This window comes from Magallana gigas, chromosome 3 (assembly GCF_963853765.1).
Source record: "Magallana gigas chromosome 3, xbMagGiga1.1, whole genome shotgun sequence".
Lineage (NCBI taxonomy): Eukaryota > Metazoa > Mollusca > Bivalvia > Ostreida > Ostreidae > Magallana > Magallana gigas.
The window spans coordinates 21,857,560-21,884,190 of NC_088855.1; the positions used below are offsets into that span (position 1 = coordinate 21,857,560).

Below are 26,631 nucleotides of genomic sequence, written 5' to 3' on the forward strand. Positions count from 1 at the left end.
ATTGTTAATCAATGCTTTATAAGAAGATTCTGTCGCTTTGATTATCGACTGGGAGTTGTGGCGTGCTCCTGTAATCCAGCTACTTGGGGGTCAGGGTTGGTGGACGGTTTGAGGGCGGGGGTCCTGCTCTCCGGCGACCTATGTCGATCGGGCGTCCGCACTAAGCAGGGCATCAATATGGTCAGCTCGGGGGAGCCCAGGCTCACCAGTTTGTCTAAGGATAAGGGACGTACAGGCCCAGGGTGGTGACACAGCAGGCAGAAGTCCCCGTGTTCTGCAGTAGTGGGATCGCGCCCGTGAATAGGCACCGGTTGGCAGCCCGTCCAATACAATTGAACCCAATTCTTTTTCTTTTGAATTCCTAATTTCGTGATTTTTTACGTATTTTATTTATTTTTTATTAAAAAATAAAATAAACATTTTTTTTTTAATTTTGGCATCTTTCAAAAATATGAAATAAGAAAAGTGATGTATTTTCTCTCTTTAACAGGTAAGAAGATTTTGATAAAATAGATATTTTGCTAAAAGTAGTAATTGTACCTGAATGTGCTCGTAAATGTCAGAGCCATTTAAACGAGTAGGCGCTAAAATGGAATGGGCAGACAGTGTACCTCTACCGTTATGAAATGCATCTTACAGTGATAATTTTGTTTTCAGCTAAAGCCTTTTGGGGATACACATTTCAAAGATTAAATACTTGCAAAATCTAGCGTAAAATTAAATTGATCTTTCTGAAAATTTACTGGGGCCGGTTTTGCATGTCGTCTTTTAGATCTAATTGATTATAGAAATCAAAATGACGCTGTTGGTAAAGCGTATTAATACTCCACGAGAGGTGAGCTATGAGAAAAAGTAACTACAAAATCTTTTATCGTAATTACAAAATAAAATCATGTTTTTAAATGACTCTATTTGCCTTTCGTATAAATTAAGCATATCACTGGTAGTAAATGACCCCTCAACGAGAGTAACGTAATCTGAGTATTGAATATATACCGTAATTGTCTCTGTGTCCTATACAAAAAATTTAGATTATTGAGAATCAATTTCTTTTTTCATGTACAGGTTTTTGATTCTCAATAATCTACATGTAATATTATGTAAATGATATGAGGATGATTTTTATATACTTACATGTACGTGTAGCAATATTGTAAAAAAAAAATCGTAAAACTAGAAACCAACTTTTATTTTTGCGACGACTTGATTTGGCGACAATCGTTAAATTTTATTATATTTACATTCTACTGTGTTTTTCCATTAAATTCCGTGATGTTTAAATGCCTCTAAATGCAACACCTATTCACTGCGTATGAATTTACATGTAATTTACATAAGTAGTTCTCAAACAGTGATTTCTATGTAATCGGTTAAAAAATGTATTTCATAAATGTTGTCAAAACACCATGTTTTATAATTATTCAACAAAACAGTTGACTTTATTGTTAAAAGCAACATTTCAATAGTTATTTTTCATGGATTATATTTTCATGCTCGTCGATCTCATCTCAACGGTCTCTGTGAAAACCAGTTTAAACCGGTATTACAAATCAGCTGTTCTTGCTGTTACTAATTTACTCCCTCCGTGGTCTTCACTTTATATCGATTTATTTCAGTAAACAATGGATTTTTTCAGTAAGGGAATGTAAATATAAGCATTGAATGATTTATTTTTGACGTCGTCGTGTCAATAACTGCCGTCAGGTGAGCAGACAAATTATCATAACGCGCTAACGCGCGTTATTCAATTTGTCTGCTCACCTGACGGCAGTTATTGACACGACGACGTCAAAATAAATCATTCAATGCTATAATGCACGATGGAAGTTGGTTTATCGACTTGTTCAGATGAAACAATACAGTATTCATTATTTGATTAATAATAATTTTAAAAAAGCATCCGTTTGTATGATTTTGAAATGCAAGGGTCGTCCAATCTCAATGATCACAAACATGTATAAATATTATTTTTTTTAAATATGCGTATATATACTCCTACAAATTGTAAAATATCAACAAGTGTATGCTATAGTACAGAAATTATATGCATAAATTTTGGAACTGAACATGTATTTTAAAAGTACAAAAAAAAAATCAAAATAGAAGTGAATGTGAATCTGTTATTTTCTGAACATTCACTCAGACTTTGCACGAACTAATGATAATAAATTGTAACTGACAATGGTATTCAGAAAAAGGTAAAGGTCACTGCAGTGTTTGGTCACTATACCTAGCGGCAATATGTCACAAACAAACATCACAATATGGAATTGCAACGTGGCCATCTTACAGAAAATGTCTCTGAATTTTTTTTTTATAAAGCATAAGAAATGTGCACAGGTCTGATCACTTATTATATCATATATATATTTCTATGTATTTTCAGACCCAAAAGATTAAATAAATAATATTGATCAATAAATTAACCTTATAAGGAGATTCTGTCATTTTGGTTATCGACTGGGAGTTGTGGCGTGCTCCTGTAATCCAGCTACTTGGAGGTCAGGGTTGGTGGACGGTTTGAGGGCGGGGGTCCTGCTCTCCGGCGACCTATGTCGATCGGGCGTCCGCACTAAGCAGGGCATCAATATGGTCAGCTCGGGGGAGCCCAGGCTCACCAGGTTGTCTAAGGATAAGGGACGTACAGGCCCAGGGTGGTGACACAGCAGGCAGAAGTCCCCGTGTTCTGCAGTAGTGGGATCGCGCCCGTGAATAGGCACCGGTTGGCAGCCCGTCCAATACAATTGAACCCAATTCTTTTTCTTTTCTTGAATTCGTAATTTTCGTGATTTTTTACGTATTTTATTTTACATTGTATTTATTAAAAAAATAAACATTTATTTTACAAATTTTGGCATCTTTCAAAAATATAAAATAAGAATAGTGATGTATTTTTTTCTCTTTAACAGGAAAGAAGATTTTGATAAAATATAGTATTTTGCTAAAAGTACTAATTGTACCCGATTGTGCCAGTGTATGCCAGAGCCATTTGAAAGAGTAGGCTCTAAAATGGAATGGACAAACACGGTACCTCTACCGTTATGAAATATATTTATCTTACATTGATAATTTTGTTTTCAGCTAAATGGGTAACTTTTGGGGATACACATTTCAAAGATTAAATACTTGCAAAATCTAGCGTAAAATTAAATTGATCTCTCTGTAAATTTTCTGGGGTCGGTTTTGCATGTCGTCTTTTAGATCTCATTGATTCTAGAAATCAAAATGACGTTGTTGGTAAAGCAACCCGCTTATTAATACTCCACGAGAGGTGAGATATGAGAAAAAGTAACTACAAAATCTTTTATCGTAATTACAAAATAAAAACATGTTTTTAAATGACTCTATTTGCCTTTCGTATAAATGAAGCATATCACTGGTAGTAAATGACTTCTCAACGAGAGTAACGTAATCTGAGTATTGAATATATACCGTAATTGTCTAATTAGTGTCCTATACAAAAATTTAGATTATTGAGAATCAATTTTTTTTCATGTACAGGTTTTTGATTCTCAATAATCTACATGTAATATTATGTAAATGATATGAGGATGATTTTTATATACTTACATGTACGTGTAGCAATATTGTAAAAAAAAAAAAATCGTAAAACTAGAAACCAACTTTTATTTTTTGCGACGACTTGATTTGGCGACAATCGTTAAATTTTATTATGCACGATGGAAGTTAGTTTATGGACTTGCTCAGATGAAACAATACAGTATTCATTATTTGATTAATAATAATTTTAAAAAAGCATCCGCTTGTATGATTTTGAAATGCAAGGGTCGTCCAAACTCAATGAGTACAAACATGTTTAAATATTATTTTTTAAAAATATGCGTATATATATACTCCTACAAATTGTAAAATATTGACAAGTGTATGCTAAAGTACAGAAATTATATGCATAAATTTTGGAACTGAACATGTATTTTAAAAGTACAAAAAAAAAAAAAATCAAAATAGAAGTGAATGTGAATCTGTTATTTTCTGAACATTCACTCAGACTTTGCACGAACTAATGATAATAAATTGTAACTGACAATGGTATTCAGAAAAAGGTAAAGGCCACTGCAGTGTTTGGTTACTATACCTAGCGGCAATATGTCACACACAAACATCACCATATGGAATTGCAACGTGGCCATCTTACAGAAAATATCTCTGAATCTTTTTTTTTATAAAGCGTAAGAAATGTACACCTTATCACTTATTACGGTATATCATTTATTTCCGTCTATGTATTTTCAGACCCAAAAGATTAAATAAATAATATTGATCAATAAATTAACTTTATAAGGAGATTCTGTCCCCTAGGTTATCGACTGGGAGTTGTGGCGTGCTCCTGTAATCTAGCTACTTGGAGGTCAGGGTTGGTGGACGGTTTGAGGGCGGGGGTCCTGCTCTCCGGCGACCTATGTCGATCGGGCGTCCGCACTAAGCAGGGCATCAATATGGTCAGCTCGGGGGAGCCCAGGCTCACCAGGTTGTCTAAGGAGGGACGTACAGGCCCAGGGTGGTGACACAGCAGGCAGAAGTCCCCGTGTTCTGCAGTAGTGGGATCGCGCCCGTGAATAGGCACCGGTTGGCAGCCCGTCCAATACAATTGAACCCAATTCTTTTTTCACTCTTTTTATTTGTGTTTATAAATAATATTCATGAACATATACTTTTTATGTAGGACTAAAACTAATTTTATTTAAATCTAAATCATTCCATGTGAATTAGATAATGCCATAGGTCTTAATGTTAATCACATCTTGTCATTTTTTTTCAGTTTTCAGTTGAATATACATGTACTGTCATTTAATTCAAATGGTTTATTTTGTCCAGACAGTACACAAAAGTTGTTAAAACTTGCAATTTGGTGAAAGAATTGAAATTAAATTAAAAGTTCGCTGAATTCTTGGTTGCTTTGTTCCAATGGTATTATGGAAATACGTGTACAATCATATCAAACCTTGCTATTTATTTTGCAAACGTATTTTCCATTAAAGAACATTAAACACCTCTGAAGACGGTCACCAATGCTACATCAGAAAATCTTCAATTTTAATTTATCAACCTTTGAGAATTCTTTCGGGTCGACGCGGTCAGAATTTTATCAGTAAACGAATCCATTCTAATTTTTTCTTCAAGGATGGTGTTCGATAAAATGAATCTTCTTTTTCAATTAAAGTTTTACTGTATTCAGAATTTCTGAAAAAAAAATTACAAAATTTTTATATGAAGCTTTTGATAACAAAAGTCGACGTCTCATACAAAAACCAAGTTTTCTGAAATCAAGTACGACATATTACATAGCCCCCCCCCCCCCTCCCGGCGAAATGAAAAGTCCCAATAAATTGAATTTTTATCCTACGCATTTTTTATAAACGCATTTGATTATTTGGTAGTTTTTTTTAAATTTTACTATTTTTTGCTGTAGTCGTGTTAACCTCAAGCTCTTAAGCCCCAACGCCCCCTCCCCAGCATAGATACATTTGTACATGTATGAGCCTTCCGATGATGAGGAACTTCAAAATTCAGAGTCTCTGACTATTTCTGTAGAATATTTAATTTACTAATAGAAATATAGATACTCGGAACAAAGCCTTTAGTATATACAGAATTTGTAAAAATTCGGTTAATTTAAAAAAAAACAAAAGTGCGAGTGAATGTTTAGCACTAAGTTATACGGGAAAAATAAGGTTCCCTAATTTCGGTTGACTATTTAGCGACATTTCTGCAGTTCCTACGAGTTTTTCAGGTATGTAAACATACTTTTTACTGCAACGAGGGCTTTTAAATTCATTTAATTTAAACATGACATGCAATAGCATTTTGATGTTTGTACGAAATAATTATGGTTTAACCATATCGATGGTATTAAATGTTTTGTACTAAAACAGTAAACAAATAAAATGAAGTTAAAATTAGGTGTCACCGCCCGTTCCCAGGCTATTTGTAAAACATGTGTAGCACAACCATGATATAACTAGTTATATATGTGTATTCAAAAATGTAATGTTTAAAGTAAATTCAGATTTGTGATTTAAAAAAAAGAGTATGGGAAAATAGCATTACTGCATGAAGAGTCATGCACATTGACAACATTAACATGATAATAATGACATTCTTCGGTTGTTAAGTGTAGACTACCGTACATAAACTGATAAAAAAGTATTTCGGTAAACAATGTTTGATCAGATTTTTTTTTCTACATTACAGAATTTAATCAAAAATGTTGACTTACATGGGAATTGACCTTGGAACAACATCAGTTAAAGTATGTATTGTAAAGGACGGGTCACAAATAGCGACAATCTCCAAGTCTACAAATGCAGACACCAAGAGCAGTCTAGGCAGCTCAGGATTTGAACAAGATGCAGCAGCCATATTTTCAACGACACAATCATGTCTGAAAGGACTTTCCCAAGAAACCCTGGCTTCAGTCCAGAAAATCTGCATCACTGGACAGATGCATGGAGTCTTGCTGTGGTCATCAACCAATAAGAATACATTTTACAACAGAGAGAGGGACGAGTTTGATATAACAAACGTAAGCCCACTTTACACCTGGCAGGACCAACGGTGCACAGAAGAATTTCTCTCATCTCTACCAAAACCAGTATCCCATCTCTCTCTGTCCACTGGACATGGAAATGCTACCTTGTTTTGGTTGTCTATGTTCCAGCCGGAGTTCCTGTCCAGATATGACAGAGCTGGAACTGTGATGGATTTCCTAATCTCTGTGCTCTGTGGTCTGGATTCTCCGATCATGTCTACTCAGCTTGCTGCTAGTTGGGGATATTTCGATTGCAGTGCAGGGTGTTGGAATAAAGAGGTGTAGGTAATATGTCAGGTGTATGAACATTAATTTCTGATGGGAAAAAAATTGATAGACTTTTTTTTTATTGAAAAATGATTTTTCAACAGTATGGAGCAAAAGTCATTTCCAGTCCATCTTCTTCCACAAGTGGTTAAACCTGGGAGCAAAGCTGGAAACCTGCAATTTGACTGGCTTGCAGTAAAGAAGGACACCCCCATTTTAGTGGCACTTGGGGATACACAGTGTGCTGTGTACTCAATTCTAAGGAACCAACATGAAGCAGGTAAATTAATTGTTATTTTTATTCATGAAATATGAGCAGCACAAAAAGTTAACAGCTGAAAAACAAATGCAATTTGCATGTTCAGGAAAAAATGTACTATAGATTGGCCAAATTAACTGTGAAGAATCACCTTTGTGCAACGTAATTTACAAACTAAATCCGGAAATTGGGAGATTTTTGGGTTGTTCGACAAAAATCAGGTGAAAAGCATGACCCATTGGGTCATAAAAAATAATTGGGTGAAGGGTTGAAAATTTGGGTGTGACCTGACGAAATCGGGTCAGTTGGCAAGTATGCCTTAGGTGATTATTTTGCGGTTACAAATTTATTGTTGAAATATCTGTCAGAATACTTTAACCCAACGTTTATTTTCCCTATATTTATTTAACAAGTGGGAAACTGCATGTAACAAAAGCAGTTAAATATAAAAGTTTGTACACAGTAGGTTATTTTGATAATACCGGTACTCTATGTTAAAACTCTGCTTCTAGTTATCAATATGGGGACATCCTGTCAGCTGGCTTTCCCAGAATTCCTTGCCACAGTCCCATCATCCCCTGACCCTTCCTCTCCGGTGCAGTATTTTCCATACTTTAACAATCGATACTTGGCAGTAGCTGCTAGTCTGAATGGAGGAAATGTGCTGGCTCAATTTGTCAACATGATACAAAACTGGATGGGTTATCTTGGTAAGTTGAATTTTGGAACAAATCAGGCATACCAAAACTGTTGTACTTTAATATGGCTAGGGTATGGAAAATGCATAGTAGGGTTTATAGAAACAAAAAGGAAAACAATACCCACAATAATGTTATTGCGTAAATGTATATACAGTAAAACTCGGTTATAGCGAAGTCCTAGGGACCAATGGATTTACTTCGTTATATCTGTAATTCATTATATCCATATAACGAATTCATAATATTGACTATAGCGAATTCATTATATACAAATATTTTTAACGTGACTACAATTTTTGCTCATTTAGGCTTAGAATGAAAAAAAATTCTTTTGATACCTTTAAAAATCGGAATGTAAACTGAAGATTCTATGCCAAAATAAATTTATTCAAACTATTATGTTAAATGGTAGTGCAAACTTCTTTAACTGTAAACAAATTTGTTATAAAAGTGTTAAATTTCGTTATTATTCACCTCTATGGGACACAAAATCAATTCGCTATATCTGTACATTCCTTTTATCCGAATTCGCTATAACGGTAAAATTTTGCATAGATTTGTTAAGAATTTTGCGTGGGACTCAAAAAAAACTTCGCTATATCCGAGAATTCGCTTTATCCGTGTTCGAACAAAACAAGTTTTACTGTATGTGTTTAGTATCATCTACGTTTTGTGCTAAAAAAATTTGTTGTCATTTGAGTAGGTTTAGTCAAAAGTGATGAAGAGATTTGGAAAATTTTGCTAGAGTCACCATCCATGCCCCAACCAAATAGCATACAGATTATTCCCACCATATTTGGTGAAAGACATGCTCCCTCACAGCGTGGAGAAATCACTGGAATAACTGCTGGCAACATGGATTTACACCAAGTGTTTCAGGCACTATGCAGAGGACTGGTAGAAAACCTAACCAGAATGATGTCTCCTTCTTTCTTGAAGCAAAAAGGAATTAATAAATTATTAGGCACAGGATCAGTGATTCATAAAAATCCCATAATTCAAAGAGAGGTCATGACCCAATATGGAGGTCTCATAATTGAATTAGGTGGGCAGAGTGATTCTGCTTTTGGTGCAGCACTTTTTTGTGAAGCCTCAGACAAAAGATGATGGAAAAATGAAAAAGATTTAATTCTTGAATTTATATGATAGTTTTCAATGAAAAATGATCAGACAATATACAGAAGTAAATCTTCTGTTTCTCAATCTTAATTAATTTATGAAAATTCTTTTAATTTGCCACGTACTACTTGGTAGTTGGAGATTTTCTGAATTGTATAGATAAACAAAGAATGTATTACAACTAATTTGCTATGAATAAAATTCTTGCAATACATGTGCATAATGTGTGCAAAATTTTAGAAAACAAACACAACACAAATTATAATATTATATTCAAAATTTTATTAATTAATAATGATAGTATACACAGTGTATTTTTAACCTGAGTGTTTGTTCATAATTAATAAAAGGACTTGCAAATAAACCAAATACACATTCAATTAAATCAATTTCAAATAAAAAATTGTTTATGTCCATTACCAATGTCATTTCATTCGAAATAAAAACTGAATGAATACCATGTTCAATGCATATATGAAACCTGATGTATATATAATTACTAACCATTGAATTTAATGCAATGATGGTTTTGACTTTTTCGAAATGCATGCATTTGTTGCAATAATTAAAGTGTAAATTGCATCCAATTAATTACACGTACTACAGTACTAAAAAAGATTATAAACCAAACAATTTTAATTATAGAATGATTAACAATATTTTTCCAGTGCAATTCTCTTTCAAAAGAAGTAAAAATGAAAAGGACAAACATTGACCTCTCATAAACTGTGAGAAAGAAAATTTAAACCTGTCTAGGATGTGGACTTGTCCTCATCTTCGCTAGCCAAGGGTGACGATCCACTCTGCTACTCTGAAAAGAGTAGCAGAGTGGATCGTCACCCTTGGCTAGCGAAGATGACTTGTCCGATGACATAGAAGTGGGTAATTTACTAGTATCATTAAATGTTCATATATAAGAAAAAAAAGGGTAAATATCACAGAATGATCCATAAGATCAGTATATATTATTGATGGTAACAAGAATAACAAAAATAACAACACAATATATATCATTCGTATGCAACTTCAAAGCTAATTACTTGGGAATGTACCGTACAAATATAAAAGGCAAAAAAATCCAAAGTCCAAAATAGACCTGCATATCAGAAAATGACAAAAATCTACAAGGCAGGTATAAATATAAATGTAAAACTGGAAAGTCCCATAATCTCACTCATAATCACTTCAACAAAAAATATTATGAAAATAAATAAAGGTACTGTATACAGGGTTTTTTTCCCGCCCCTCTACACTTGCTAACAGTTTCACCCCCGTCTTGAATTTGCCCAAATACAGTTGTACTAAATGAGAGATAATATGAGAAATTTTGAATTCACCCACTCTTAAATTGGCCTGCCGACGAGTAAAAAAGGGGGGGGGGGGGGAGGGGGCTAAAATAAACATGGTCAAATATTATCCTGTATACAGCGTTACAAAAGTTTTCATGTAGATGTACAATCACATTACTAAGTATAACAGCAACAATAAGTAACTAAAAGGAATAAAAAAAAGTCGCTTTTACAAAATAATCAAAAATGGCAATTTAGGTGCATCTTCACTAAAAAAAAACGGTAGTGGACTAGAAGCTTGTTTTTAATCCTATAACATGATAAATATATAGATATAAAGGCACTTAAATGCTACAGATACATGAAATACAAATTTTAAATACAATATCGATGTAAAAGTAATTGTTCAAACAAGAAAAATGCCAAATACACATTGTACTAGCTGCCCAAATATCAGACAAGAGGCCCATGGGCCACATCGCTCACCTGAGGAACAATAGGTATGATAAAATCAGATTAATGGAGTCATAATACAAACTATCTGGACAATGTACAATAATACATGTAGATCCTGTATAAATAAAATCCATTTTTCCCCTGGATATTCTTATGTTTATAATCATTAGTCCCTTTTCTAACAGGACGATTTTATAGTCATATCATATGTTGAGTATTGCAGTTCTCAAAAAGATCCTAAACAATTGTTTATATATGGGATATAAACGTACATCAAACTCTGAACCTTCTTGTGAGGCCAAAGAATTGTCCTGGGGCCAAAGTCTTAACAATTATAAAGAATCATCTGGCTGATTAGTTTCTGAGAAGAAGATTTTTAAAGATTTACTCTATATATTCCTTTGTTAAACTTTGACCCCCCATTGTGGCCCCACCCTACCCCCAGGGATCATGATTTTCACAACTTTGAATTTACACTACCTTAGGACGCTTCCACATAAGTTTCAGCTTACCTGGCTGATTAGTTTCTGAGAAGAAGATTTTTAAAGATTTACTCTATATATTCCTACGTAAAACTTCGACCTTCCATTGTGGCCCCACCCTACCCTCGGGGGTCATGATTTTCACAACAATGAATCTACACTACCTGATGATGCTTCCACACAAGTTTCAGCTTTCCTGGCTGATTAGTTTCTGAGAAGAAGATTTTTAAAGATTTACTCTATATATTCCTATGTAAAACTTCGACACCCCATTGTGGCACCACCCTACTCCTGGGGATCATGATTTTCACAACTGTGAATCTACACTACCTGAGGATGCTTCCACACAAGTTTCAGCTTTCCTGGCTCATTAGTTTCTGAGAAGAAGATTTTTAAATATTTACTCTATATATTCATATGTAAAACTTCGACCACCCATTGTGGCCCCACCCTACCCCCGGGGGTCATGATTTTCACAACTTTGTATTTACACTTTCAGAGATTGCTTCCACACAAGTTTCAGCTTTCCTGGCTGATTAGTTTCTGAGAAAAAGATTTTTAAAGATTTACTCTATATATTCCTATGTATAACTTCAACCAACCAATAAGGCCCCAGCCTACCCTCGGGGGTTATGATTTTCACAACAATGAATCTACACTACCTGATGATGCTTCCACACAAGTTTCAGCTTTCCTGGTCTTATGGTTCATGAGAAGAAGATTTTTAAAGATTTACTCTGTATATTCCTATGTAAAACTTCGACCTTCCTTTGTGGCCCACCCTACCCCCGGGGGTCATGAATTTCACAAATTAGAATCTACACTACCTGAGGATTCTTCCACACAAGTTTCAGCTTTCCTGGTTTTATGGTTCATGAGAAGAAGATTTTAAAAGATTTACTCTATATATTCCTATGTTAAATTTCGACCCCCCATTGTGGCCCCACCCTACCCCCGGGGGGTCATGAATTTCACAAATTAGAATCTACACTACCTGAGGATGCTTCCACACAAGTTTCAGCTTTCCTGGTTTTATGGTTCATGAGAAGAAGATTTTTAAAGATTTACTCTGTATATTCCTATGTAAAACTTTGACCCCCCATTGTGGCTTCACCCTACCCCCGGGGGTCATGAATTTCACAAATTAGAATCTACACTACCTGAGGATGCTTTCACACAAGTTTCAGCTTTCCTGGTTTTATGGTTCATGAGAAGAAGATTTTTGAAAATTTCTCGAAAATTTTCATAAATTCCTAATTATCTCCCTTTGCAAAAGGGCGTGGTCCTTAATTTTCACAACTTTAAATCCCCTTAGGCTAAGGATGCTTTGTGCCAAGTTTGGTTGAAATTGGCCCAGTGGTTCTTGAGAAGATGTTGAAAATGTGAAAAGTTTACAGACAGACGGACAGACGGACGGACGGACGGACGGACAGACGGACAGACAGACAGACAGACGGACGACAGACAAAATGTGATCAGAATAGCTCACTTGAGCTTTCAGCTCAGGTGAGCTAAAAACTGTATGAATTTATGCTTTGTCTTATAAATGTAGCCTGAAATCTGAAAAAAATTCCAGTGGTCTCCATTAATCAACTTTTTTTTTCAGGGTTTTTCCCTTAGATTGTTTTGTTATTTTCTAGAAGAGTTCACATAAGATCTATTTTTCATCCATTTCTTTTTTTTTCCTGCATTCACTGGCTGTATAATGTAAACCAACTTTTATTCACGAGGACTTTATTTCACGATTTACTCATGCAAAAGTGATTCGCGACGACTAATGTTTGCAATCAAGCCATATCCAAACCTGTTTTGTTATAACAACCAGACGACATCGTGGCGAGAAATATTTGCGACGAGGCCCTAGCGAACCTCGCGAATTTCTCGCATGCGAATAAAAGTGGGTTTACAGTATATCGCACCAGAAATTACACTTATTTTTTCAATTTCATCAAAAGTTTTTTTTTTCAATTGACAATAGAAGCTAGCTCAGAAGGAAAATAAAGGGTTTTATGCAAAAGTGGTGAAAAAATGTTAACATTATGAACTCAATTTAAATTGAAAGAAATTCTTTGTTTGCATTGCTGACCTACAATATTTAGTGTGGGTCTTTATAGCTATATTCATTTAGGAACAATTTAAGGCCCTTTTCATATAAATTAAGTTCCTTACAACAACTGAAGAGAATGAACTGGCCATATAGAAATTCATTTGGCAAGAATGATTCTTTCTGTTTAAAAAAAATAAATACAAATCTTAGCATTATGCATGGAAATTCAAGGCTGAAAACAGCAGGAACATGCTGGGACATTTTATACACATGTATTGGAACCTTGAATGGGCCAGATTGAAAAATAATCAAATTTAAATGTATATGGTATATGGAATTGTAAAACTATATTATACATGTACATGTGCTATATGAAATATTTCTACTTCTATAAATTATACATCATAGCTAGCACCTTGTTACATTACTATGTGCAGTTGTGAAAGAAAAAACCCTATTTTAAACAACAACTTTACATACCAGTACATACTAATTAATTGCTTCCAAATCACATGAAAAGAGGGACTGAGAGTTTATGATCATATTTTACCCAATATTGGAACTAAAAGTTGAGCATTATTTGCATGCACCGTTTTAGATGCAGATTAAAGTGGTGCATTCTGGGTACAAGTTAGGTCTCCTCTGTAAGCAGACGAATTTCCTCAGCCAGAACCTTGGTGATGTGCATGGCTTTGTCCACCTGCTCCCCTCCAATCTGGATCAAAGCGGTCTGTGCTGCTTCTCTTACGTGGGAGATAAAATCATTCCTCCTATAAAATTGTCACAACTGAATGAATTGAATAATAGCCAGTACATATATTACGTGTATTTCTAAAACATATCCTTAAAATATTTTTAATGAAACAAACCAAAGCAAGTGAAAAAAAAACAAAACAGAGAACTAATTCAAATTCTTGAAATCTTCTATAGAACTCTTCTGGATATATATATATATATATCTTTACCACAAATGAAGAAGCTTTGGCACAGCTCTCTTGGCCTTCATGTGTCCAAGTGCCAAACACCCAGACTCCCGGACTAAGCGATCTTTGTCATTCAGACACTTGAGGAGGACATTAATGGTGGACTTGTCCTGATTTCCTGTCTTGGCGAGGGACACAGCTGCCACAGCTCTGATGTTGGAATCTTCATTTCTTAGAAGGTCTTTTAAAGAATTGATGACTGATGCACTTTGGTATTTGCCTGAAAAAAAAAGCAAGTACATGTACTATCCGATATACATTGATATGCTTATTATTATCAAAACTTGAATGTATTTTAAACTGTACCATAGACAAATTACATAAACTGCATTTAAGAAAGTTGATGTAATATTCAAATACTGGGGTATGTTTGAACCTGCATGAGTGAACATTTTTTTTTGAGGGGGGGGGGGGGGGGGGGGTCTTACTATAATGATCAAAGCACAATAGATGAAAGAAATTAAATTTCAAATTCATGTTGATCAACATCAGAAATGAGCATGTGAAACATGTGAAATATAAAAATGCACATACTTACAGTAAATACTGCATGTTTGATAACCAAAAACATAATATTAAAATTCCCTCCATTCTAAAAGCTCTGTGATATTAATTGTTTTTACATGCACAGTAATGATAAAAATTTACCTAGATTTTCTATGGCGTCAACCCTCACAGTAGAATCCATAGCAAACACATCTTTCATGGCGTACATGTCCTGAGCATAGGAAGTCACCCTCTGCCACAGCGCCTGCTCTTCCCCATCTACTGTACAAAAATCTGAAAGCGAACACACTTAATTATTTGATTTATTCTAATTCATACATTTACCGTAATCATTTTTCAAAGACTTCAGATTACATGCACGGATCCAGAAGATTTTTCCAGAGGGGGGAGGGGGGTGTTTATTTGAGTTTGCCAAGGGGGAGGAGGTCCTATGCATATTTTTTGTAATTTTATAATGTAATTTAAAGAAATTTGAATTTTGCAGGGTAGGAGGGTCCAGATCCCCCTGACCCCTCCTCTAGATCCGCCCATGGATTAATTCCCTGCCACAGAACAGTGATAGGATTGGATAGCTCGACAGTTTTAGAGGTACTGAAAATTTATAATGTAAAAGGTAAAATGCAAAAAAATAATAATAATGTGACCTTGCATGCAAATTCATTCTATCTAACATTTCTTTTACTTATATCAAACACAAGACAGAGGACTGTTTACAACTGTCACGTATAAAACAAGTTGAATATAAAAATCAAGGGTATATTGATCAAACACTTGTTGTTTAATATATAAGGCAACAAGATGTTGTAAATAAGAAGCATGTTAATATTCATTTGTGGAACCAATGAGAAATTTCAATGTAAAATGATGAACAGTTTTCGGTCAACTTCTTTAATTATATGCGCCTAAAATTTTTCAAATTGCTGCTCATGTACTACAGTGGTTTTAATTTTACGATAAATCAATATTGACTAAAATCAAACCATCATGATTATATCATATCATATATTTTTTAGGAGTTGTTGAAATTTATATTTTTAATTTTCTATCCCTTGCTTTATTTTTATATTTTTTATAAATTCCTAATACTGAAGTTATTTAAGCCGAGGCATCAGGTTAAGTAACTGTCTTAACATCTTTAGTTGCTAAGAAAAAAATACATTAGTAATCCACAATATTCATGGTGGCTTAATGTTGGATTAATGAAAACCTGTCTTACTGCAAACCAAGTAAAAATTAAAAACACTAATGTTTTCCATATCTACAGTACTGTGGAATCATTTAAATTTGTGGGGGCCAATTTTCGTGGATTATTACTTTTTTGCTCATTCGTGGGAATGTAATTTCGTGGATGCGTAGCCTACTATTTCAGTTACAAAGACAACTCTTTCTAAAATTGTTTTCGTTGAGGATTTGAATTTGTGGGAGAGGGCTTCCCACGAATTCAACGAAAATTGAGCCACCACGAATTTTAATGATTCCACAGTATATCTTACAAGCTACTAGTAGGTACAATGTATTTTTTTTTTTCAAATTAACCTAAACTTTTAAATGATATGATAATAATTTTGGCAGACAACCTAGAACTTTAACAATGTTGCAAAATGGTAATCCATACAAAACATGTACTTATATGTATTAAATTTACACACCAGCAAGACTCTTTGGGGTGATTTCTTTGGCGTCAGAATCAATAGACATGGCAACCTCTTCTTTCAAGTTGTCGATCAGCCATGTTTGGTCTTCTGCTGGATACACATTATTCAAGTCTTCCTTGAAATATTTCAGGAAGTCCTCAGCAAATCTAACAACAAAAAGCAGTAAAATGTGCACAACATTAATTATGTTTCAAATAAATCATTTTTGCTAACAACTGTCATTAGCTTTTACTGGGAAATTCAAATTATCAACTTGCTCTCATCAGTCTATTTATTTCATTTGAAGGCTTTAACTACTGTAAACGTATTACATTTGGCTGTGTATTCTATTTAGCGCCATTGGCGGAATGCGGCTTCCGCTAAATCAAGTACATGGCTAAATGCCATTCATATATGTAAAAGAATAGTCAAGTGCAGGAATACGCTAATTCAAATCTACGCCAACTTGTTAAAAAACTTATTTCCGCCAAACATATACACGCCAAATATAATACGTTTACAGTATTATCCTTCAATCCAAAAATAACAGTGGAAAAAGCTATCAATGTGACAGCACACCAGGTTTTAATTTGTGTGAACAGTATCCATAGTCCATTTGACAACCCTGAATTGATAAACACTACGTGCCCATCAAGTTCAACATCTGGTATTTTTTTCATACTGTAGAATCACATATTTTCATTGGGTTAAAATTTCATTGTTTTTAAACAATATAAAATTTTGTTGGCTTTTAATTTCATCATATTGTAAACCCTAAAATTTATCATGAAGCAACTTTGTACTTATTAATACCTGGGTTAAAAATTTGTCATGGATTTAACTTCGTTAATTTATACTGCCAACGAAAATAATGAAATTAAATCCTCCACAAATATTTCTGCTTCTACAGTAAATTATCAAAAATCAAAATTCAAGTAATATGCACATTTCTAATATATGTACAATTTATCTGCAAAACATCAATTAACTACCTTTCTCAAAAACTATTGCGGGAGTTATCCATACAATAGAGGTACCCTTTTAGCAGCTGCGCGCCTGCCAGACTGCCCACTGCCATTTTTTACCATTTCATTAAGTGGATTTTTCCTTTGAAAGACCCAGTTCAAAGTATCTGGGGTTGCAAAAATGGTGTGTATATATGTTTTGTTTTTTTACAATCCCTGGGTAATTTTTTGCAATTTAAAATCAGGAAATAATTTCTGTGTAATGTATTTTTAGTGATATGAAAGTAAATTTAGTGATTGCAAAAAAAGGCCAAAATTAATGTATATCATCGCAAAAACAGCTGGATTCATGGAATCTATTTCTAAATACACATGTGCATAGGGCCTAAAGTAAGGGATTGCATTACAGAGTAGTTATAGTGTTATGCACTCACTGATTCAAATCCACGTTCTCCTTGTTTTTGTAGAATTTATTCCAGTACACATTCGGGCTCTCTGACAAATGAGGATCAAGGTGGAGAGAGACCTCCCTCTTAAACTTCTTCTGCCGTTCCTTCAATCTCTTTTTCACCTGATGACCTTGATTTACTTAAAAATGATAAAAAAAGGAACAACATATTTAGGAGTTCATAACAAGCTTTTGCTCTTACTTTACATGTATTTTACCTTCTTCCATATCAGTTACTACCCAAACAAATCTGATTTTTTAGAACTTTTCAATCATTTTTGAAATAAAAAGTCCTGAAAAAAAACAACAAATAAAAAAAAGACGACCTGAATAACAATACAAGATGAATCTGCAGATTTGTGTTGTAAAAACCGCCTGATTATGATGCAATTGACAGTGCTTTGAATCCTTGACATATGGAATTTTCATGTACTACCTTCTTTTTCCTGATCTTCAAGTTCTGCTTTGAGTTTTGGCAGCAATTCCTTGAAGCCTTCATCAAAATTTTCTGGATCTATAAAGGTCCATTCTAAGCTGGCCAATTGTAGTTTCCTTGGTAATCAGAGTAAAGTTGAGTTTATAGAATATACATGCGTCAATAGGAACATTTGTGTCCAACATTGTAAATTCATTATTTTTAGGAATAACTTTGTTTAGGCCTATAAAAAAAAATTGTGTGTTTAGGGTAACACTGATGAAAAAATTAGGTAGGTAGGGATTTCTTTTTATTTTATCATATTTTTTTCTGCATGAATCCTAAGAATGTTTGTTTGTGTCATATTTAAAAACAGATTTTTTAATAGAAATAACATAAAATTCACAATCGGATAAAAACAAACATCTAAAAATGGTAGGATCGGGGCATTTTTGTAGGTTAGGTCGGGTTACCCTAAACACACAACTTTTTTTTTTAGGCCCTTGTTATTCAACAATTAAGAAAAATAAAAGTGAGATTTTGAAATCTGCGATGAGTGCTTCCTGCAATTTACACATATATTTATTCCCCTCTTTTAATAAGGAATCTATAGTATTAATTTTGCTATAACTCTTTTAAATACAAGATTTCATTATCTTCTACAACACAAATTTTTACATTTATATTTGAATTTACATGTATGCATCTAGAACTAAAATATATGTAACTTGTCATGATGTACATTAACTAAGTGCCAAAGTATGAAATTCATCGACATTTTTTTCTTGATTTTAATTTATGGAGTCATTGTTCTCTTTTGACTTACATTCCAGTGTCCATGATGGCATATATTTCTTCCTGAGATTGTATTGCTACAGGGAATATTGCCTTCTGGGATATGTAAGCCAGAGCAACTTCATCCTGGCAGTACTTTGATTTCACCGTGGATGTACTCAATAGAGATATAAACAACTGAAAAAAAAGCATTGACAAATTGAAAACCAGATATCACTTTGGTTAATCATATATTATTTATCACCTGGTATGTTGGCAGTTTAACAGATGTATCACATTTAAAAATATTTGGCATTTAAAAAAATAACATAAATTCGATTCCACAAATGTAATTTATCCCTTTAACCCAGCTGTCACAGTGTACAATTTTAATTATCTATTGATGTGGTTGCTTCCAGATACTGATAAATGCACTGCCTTCATGCATATACATGTACCCACATAAGGGAAGGAGGGGGTGGGGGGCTTTCTCTCTGTCTATGCATTTCAGTGACAGGTACAAGAGGAGATAAAGAGAACCCCTTTATCCCCCCCCCCCCTCCATCCCTTCCTCTTATACGATAGATAAATATATTATAGTAGTTTCATTAATATTCCTAAGTATCAAATTTTGTGTATTTATCAAAAATAAGTTTTGAAGATAAAAGGTACTGCTGCCTTTTTCTTACTTTAATGTATGTTTGAATTTGTGGATCAATGGATCAATTAACTCAACAATAATTAAAGGAATTTACTGAAAATGATATTTGAAAGATATTGAAGGTTTAGAAAAACATGCAGTACCTTTGCTTCCAGGATAGCCTGGCCTATTTTACTGAGGAAGTCGACACCTGCACCGAGTCCCACCACATCCACCCAGACACTGATTCCATTCTTCTCCAGGCTCTCTGGGAAAGGAAGAAAAAGTATTGATAATATTAATAAACCAAAAGAATTACTTCTTCTGTGGCAAGTTAATAACTTTAATGGGGGTTTGAAAACTAAGATGTAATCACAAAGATTTGCATAATGTTGTTTCCTCAAAATTTGTTGAACATTAATTTCCATGGATATCATTGTTCAGTCCATTCATGTACAAATGTTGGTATGACAATAGATTTTATTGACAAGACCACTGTCCACAAATGTATGTTCATATTCCTGATACTAACAACTGACAACTAATTGCAATAATATAGTCCTCTCCCACTATTCCTTTTTTTTATTTTAGAAGTCTTGAAATATTAAACGCAAAGAGAGTACATTATTACATGCAGCTACCTCTAAGGTATCTGTTTTGTTAATTCTTTAAATACTGATGCTCACAAACAGTAATTCTATTCAGAGGAAATACATTTTATATCGCAAAGCTTCCTCACCTCTCAGTTTGGCCATCATTTCCTTGTCAACGTGGCTGTAGCTGATCATGAGATCTCTGTTTGAGACTGACTCTAGTCGCTTTATGTCATGCTTGTCGGACATTTCCGGAACTTCATGGGGGGAGAACGTGTCTCCAGATCCCACCGTTCTGGTTGGTTTTGACTGCGGTTGAACGGAAGGTTCTTCGTGTTCGGGCTTGGATTCATGTCTCCCTGTGCTAGGTTTTGATCCCATCTTATTCTGTCAAGTACTGTACTGATTATTTTTTTAAGTTTTTACTTCATAAAAGAGTTGGATAAATATTCCTGACAATATTGCTTTGAGACTCAAGACACAATTATGCAAGTAAACAACCCAACATGATAATCCTGTCCGTTGTTAATGTTCAGTTTATAAATGTCGCAATCCTACTTTCGTTTTGCTTCCTTTGTCATCTCGCGTTTGGAATATTCTGTCAAGCAAACATCCTCACAATACGAGCGATTTTCATTATGTACTGTTTACACTGTAGTTGAATGATGTTGTATGACATATCTGTTTCTTTCTTAAAAGGTTTGTTTTCTCTTGGGTAATCATTATAGGATTAACTAGTTTGTAGAACGATCTAGCTAAAAAAAAAATGAACACGAATTTCCGGTGTAAACAGAAAATAAATTATCGGGGAAAATCATGTTCCACGATTAAAATGAACGTAACATAGATGAATCTTTTTGAAAATGGAGTTATATAAGAAATATGAAGACTATTTTTCTCTTTATATATCTGTTAACCTTAGCTGTAAGTATTTTTCTGTTGTTATAAAATATGCACCATGCAGCAACTGCATGACTGTCCGTTACTATAGTGTATTATGTCTCTGGTTATATCTATTTATGTATTTATTAGGCAATGGTCAATGTTTTTTTTTTGTTGGTATCTTAAAGGTCTAACTTTTGAAATAATTATACATGGCATGTCTTCATAGCCCTTTTTTAAAAATTTTTTCATTTGGTTTGTAATTTTGTCAAGCAATTGCAGTGAAATGAAATGTTTAGAAAGATCCTGTTCAATCAGAAAAGTGATATACAGTAAGTTAAAATTTTTGACATGCTGATTCAACTATGTTTGCTTACACTTGAAATACTAAGTTTAATTTAATTATTCAGCTGTAATGAGATAGGAGAAATGATGACAGATCAGACATTGAATCTCTAGTCACTAGTCAAGTGATCTACCAATTGAGCTCTGTATGGTGCCATCCATTGAGTGCATCCCTCATAAATAGTCTTTGAAGATCAACCTCCCAGGTTCTTTTTCCTGGCAGGAGTTTAACCTATCAGTTTCAGGGGTTGGTCAATTGTGGGATGGGAAAAAAATTGATAGACCAGATCTGGATTCGAACCCTGGTTCCCCAAATCTCTAATAGGATTCTCTAGTAGGAGTTGTCAATAGACCCAGTGTAGCTGTCACAGAAATTGTTGCAGTTTTCAGTTGTTTGAATTGACCCCCCCCCCCCCCCACTTCATACAAACACAGGCAGAACGATTCAGGGACCTTAGAAGTAGCTCAGTGTTAAACATAAAAATAGTCTACTATACTGTCAAAATATTTTTGCATTAGACTTCAAAATGCTGCATTGTTCAAAGCTATGACCTTTGTTGTTAATGTGAGCAATTTCGCCCCTGAGCCTGATATTTTGTTAAACTTTAAAATAAAAGATTAAAATCCTAAATAGTATATAAAGAACAAATGATATCATCATAACTAACATGTAGTATGGTTTAGCAGTTTTTTTTGTTGCCTTTTTAACCAATATTTTTCTTATAGTATGAAGCAAACTGGAATAATATATGTATACAGAGTACGTACACAATGTGTTAAAGGTGATGATATGATCCAGTTAAGCAGAAATTTTCCTATAAAAATGTACTTTTAATTTTTAATGAAACAGTTCTGCATGCATGGATGCTTTTATTTTAGTCTATAAACCTGTGCAAATTTTGTTTTCAGGCACTGTTTTATGAAACAGAACAATGGTCTCGTCAAGCCGGACCCCAAGATTTCTACTCGGATCAATGTCATACTTCACCAGCAGTGTCAAGCTTCTTCAAAGCATGGAAGTGTTCAGAGTCAGGATATCGGAGAATTATGGAACATTGTGCAAGGTTTCTGGCCATAACGAACCATCAGAAACCAAATCAAATACCAGACATTTCACAGAAAGTGACGGTTTCCAAAATCATAATGTTACGCGAAAAAAAATCATTTGACGAAAAGTCTGCATGCTGTTTAATGGAGTTTTCTTCATATAAAAGCATTCTTTTGCAAGCATTTTCAAATAGAAAACCTGCCATTAGTTTGCAAGCATTATCCGATAACAAACCTGCCATTGTTTTGGGCTGTGATATAGTGATTGTTGTATGGAACAGAGTGGATGAGTTAGGCAACTCAAGGAAGAACAAAAAAAGATCAGTATTACCAAAAAAAGAATCTGTAAATAAGCATCAGTTAAATGTAACTGCAGGTGCTATATTTGAAAATTCCTCTGTAAGAGTTACTAGAGGAGCAACGAATAGCAGTGTCTGGAATATTTCATCCAAGCTGAATGAAACGGAATTGAAAAAGATAAGAGAAAGACTAGCCATTCGGTTGTGAGTATATATATAATATCATGTACCGGTATATATTAATTGAAATCAACTAGAAATTTGTTCTACCATATTAACTTTGCACCTTTTTAGTTTTAGAAGCTTTGAAATTTGTGACAAAGAGGGGCTCCTTTCTTGAACAGTTTTCCTTCTAACTGAAATTCTGTATATTTGATTTAATTCATACCTAAGTCTAAGATGTACCATGTACATTAAAAAACACTAAAACCTTGAAGTCATTATGACATTTATTGATCATTAACCATTTCTAAAGTAATAACCCTAATCCATAATCGGACATAAAATTAATTGATATCACTAAACTCAATCAAGTTCATGTACAGTGTAAAGTCATTAGTACAGTAATCAGTTATTAACTTAAAAGTTATTGCATTTTTGAGTAATGGATATTTTCTTACTAATCATCAATAGATGTGTATGCACTTCGAGTGTTGATATCCTCGCAACTTAGAAGATAAAAATTTTTTACACTAACTGCATACATGCTGAGGCCCGATTGTATAGGCCCTCTTTGTACATAGATTATATTTATTGATGTTTTTTTTTTTTTCAGAAAAAAATTGACAGAAAATTTCATTTGTTCATATAATAGAAAATAAAATTATTTTTTCATTTAAATTGAGTTCCAAGCATACCTTGAATTGCTTTGTTCTGCATATTACAGCTCCCATGACCCTCAGTGGGCAATGGTCTCCATGACATTTCTCATCCTGCTGATACTGTTTGCTGTAAAATGCTGTAAACTGACAGACAGCGCTGAGTCGGACATGGAGTATGTGGATTATATTGATGACTTTCACACGACCACGGTGAACGGTGAGACCAACAGAGTTAATAATTCACAATATACTACGATCATATCGAGGATTAATTATGTACGGGATTATCATTGACCCTTATTGCATTGCAATTGATTTTATTTCTGAATCATTTTGTTATCCTCTGTATATATTGTCGGAAATCCTAAATCTGTATGACACCTGGAAAGTTCAGATTGATTCGGAGTTTTTATAGATTAAATGTAAAAAGACAGTTACCAGGTGTGTACATGCCCCTATCAATATCTTGGTTTTTTGGGGTTTTTTTAAATCAAAGGTAAAGGGGCAGATTTAATTAAAGGAGGTAGAGAAATGACTCAAATTAGCGAAAAAAATATTGCGGAAGCTTTTGAATAAGGAGACTATCAATTATAAATACCGGTAATTTTTTTTTCAGAGGTAATAGGGAGAAAGTTTGCTTTCATAGAATTAATTAAAAGATTCAAGAATAGGAGAAAGAGGAAGAAGAAGAAGAAGAATTCTGAAGAAAAGCAGGGACTTTTGTCAAAGAAACGGAGTCATAGTGATGGAGAGGAAAATATACAAGATGAGAGCGACGATTTTATTGCTTTATGACCAAAAATCCTCATTGCATACGACTATCTATGTACATACACAAAAAAAAATTACACAATATATATATAAAGGAGGGTTTTTTTTTTCCCTTACAAATTTTGTACATGTACTAAAATTACATAAATGAATTATATATATTTTCAATAATGTTTTGTAACAAATTTTTCATTTATCTAAGAGGAGTTTGAAAGATGGAAAAGGATCCTAGGTCACAGATCAAATGCATTCATTTAGAAGTCAGACATTATGATGTATTGATGTATGATGATGAATTGTATGACCATAAATTGTACGCAGGATGTCAAAACATCAGCTTATCCAATTGTTTTCAAAATGTATTAAGAAATATATGTTTAGGTATCATATTTAGACCAAATGTTACTTTCATGTATTATTTTTTTTAGATGACTGGTTAATATTTTGCACATGAAATTTATAATTTGATGGAACAGCGCTGCATGAAAAAGCAGAATAAGATACATTTATTGAAATAAGTAAATATATGGCCATAGAAAAGCTAATGTTATATGTCGAGTGATACTACGTTATAGATAATTTGTAGAATTTCATATACCAGTAAATATTTAGGAAAACAAAGCTTTACAAAGATTTGAACACTGTAGATTCCATATTTTACACAAGTATTTAATTCTGCGATACAATTGATTTTTTATCAGATCGTAAACGCCAAATTTATATTATGATTTATCATAGTTAACATGCGTCCGAAAAATAAAGTGAGATTTAAAATCCGTGAGATGTGCTTCTCACAATTTTATGGGAATATTAATTCTTTGCTTTTGATTATGAATTTACAGCACATAAGTTTATTCCACCTAACTAAATTTTTGATCATAAAAACTTTACATTTACATGTACATTATACAATGTATGAAGTTTTTCATTTATCTTTATAGGTCAAAGACAGTGAGTGGTAATTATTACATGGTACATTTTTTTTTATAAGATTAGGATTTCTGTGGACTAATAATGTAGTTTAATGTATGCAAGGATAATTAATTACATATTATACATATTAAAAAAAATAATGTTTACTACAATAGTATATGTAATAACTTGGCTAAGTATTGTGAAAGTTAGGTGTTTTGAATTCACATGAAGTTAAAGGTGCTTTAGTATAGCTGAAGTTGGTATTATAAACTGCAATCAAAATGTTATATGAAGTTATATATATATATCTACATTTTTTATGGATTTTTGTGTACTTGTGCAGTTTAATCTTGTACAGTATTTGTAAAAAAAACCCACATTATATGGTTGTCAAATCCCTGTTTGTAACATATACCGGTACATGAACATGAATATTAAAAGTATTGACCCTAGTGTTTCACATTCTGTAAAATTATTTAAAATCGAGGCCAGTGTTCAATTTGAATTTTTCAATTTTGAATTTGTTTAAGTTTTGTGGAGCTGCGAGTTTGAGGATTTTGTTTCAAAAGTCGTTAGTGATGTTTATTGGTGCATGAAGGATACCAACAAAGTAAAAAAAAAAAATCATCTGCCATAAGTTACGATATTCCACAATTTTACTGCCAAAACTATTTCATACAAACGATTTTTTGCAATCAAAATTCTTCTGCATATTTGAATTCAAAAGAATTGGATTATAAATCTTAATATGTGCTAATTCATGAAGTGCTAATCCCTTTATCAGTATAATTATGCACGGATCAATTTTTTTTGGGGGGGGGGGGTCATAGGGATAGTTTTTCGGGGTAAATTTAGTATGTGATTTTGATAAATTTTCCATTGGGTTGGGAGTCCTGAACCCCCCCCCCCCTTAGATCCGCGCTTAGTTCTGTGTTCAGTTTCAGTTTATTGCAAACTTTTAGAGACCACTGAAAACATTTATATTTCTATGTAGTGCAATATTATTTAGGTTCAATGGATTTGTATCAAATGTAGTATCTTCTATCCTTTTTTTCTTGACGGTTAATGCATTATAATTATTAGGAATGCAAATGTTTGTTTACCATGTCAAAATACATGTAGTTAAAATGTTAATGTACCCATTTTGTTAATAATAATAATAATTTTGATTTACAGTAATGCAGCTTTACATGTTAATATATTAAAATAATGGAGAGAAATATATTTTAAGTCAAAATAAGTTACAATTGTTGTTATTAACGTGTTTAGTATATATACACACATACAGAGAGAGAGAGAGAGAGAGAGAGAGAGAGAGAGAGAGAGACTTGATGTTGTTAAAGGTTGGTATAGAAATGATATACTGTCAATAGTTGAGATGTGTATCAATTAATGTATATGAATAAAAGATGAAAATCATCA

General features: G+C 33.5%; 3 protein-coding genes across 4 annotated transcripts; 2 read left to right on the forward strand and 1 right to left on the reverse strand.

Annotated features, from left to right (window-relative positions):
• The first annotated feature begins 5,672 nt into the window (after nt 1–5,672).
• Nucleotides 5,673–9,197, forward strand: LOC117692881 (sedoheptulokinase). Of its 2 annotated transcripts, XM_034482244.2 has the most exons (5): nt 5,673–5,752; nt 6,214–6,831; nt 6,922–7,097; nt 7,589–7,786; nt 8,481–9,197. In XM_034482244.2, the coding sequence occupies exons 2-5, from the start codon at nt 6,227–6,229 to the stop codon at nt 8,882–8,884; spliced, it is 1,383 nt and encodes a 460-aa protein (XP_034338135.1). In that variant the 5' UTR covers nt 5,673–5,752; nt 6,214–6,226; the 3' UTR covers nt 8,885–9,197. The 2 variants fall into 2 exon arrangements, with proteins under 2 accessions (XP_034338135.1, XP_065934997.1); XM_066078925.1 differs by lacking the exon at nt 5,673–5,752 and having other exon boundaries at nt 6,125–6,831.
• A 4,274-nt stretch (nt 9,198–13,471) lies between these two features.
• LOC105335884 (uncharacterized) lies at nt 13,472–23,685 on the reverse strand. Its single transcript, XM_011440018.4, has 10 exons — nt 23,560–23,685; nt 20,276–20,516; nt 19,701–19,804; nt 18,949–19,094; nt 18,144–18,259; nt 17,694–17,847; nt 16,310–16,461; nt 14,802–14,933; nt 14,136–14,373; nt 13,472–13,940 (listed from the first exon to the last, which is right to left on the reverse strand). The coding sequence occupies exons 1-10, from the start codon at nt 23,593–23,595 to the stop codon at nt 13,802–13,804; spliced, it is 1,458 nt and encodes a 485-aa protein (XP_011438320.3). The 5' UTR covers nt 23,596–23,685; the 3' UTR covers nt 13,472–13,801.
• On the forward strand, nt 20,872–26,631 carry LOC105335885 (uncharacterized). Its single transcript, XM_011440019.4, has 4 exons — nt 20,872–21,053; nt 22,266–22,906; nt 23,589–23,740; nt 24,140–26,631. The coding sequence occupies exons 1-4, from the start codon at nt 21,012–21,014 to the stop codon at nt 24,316–24,318; spliced, it is 1,014 nt and encodes a 337-aa protein (XP_011438321.2). The 5' UTR covers nt 20,872–21,011; the 3' UTR covers nt 24,319–26,631.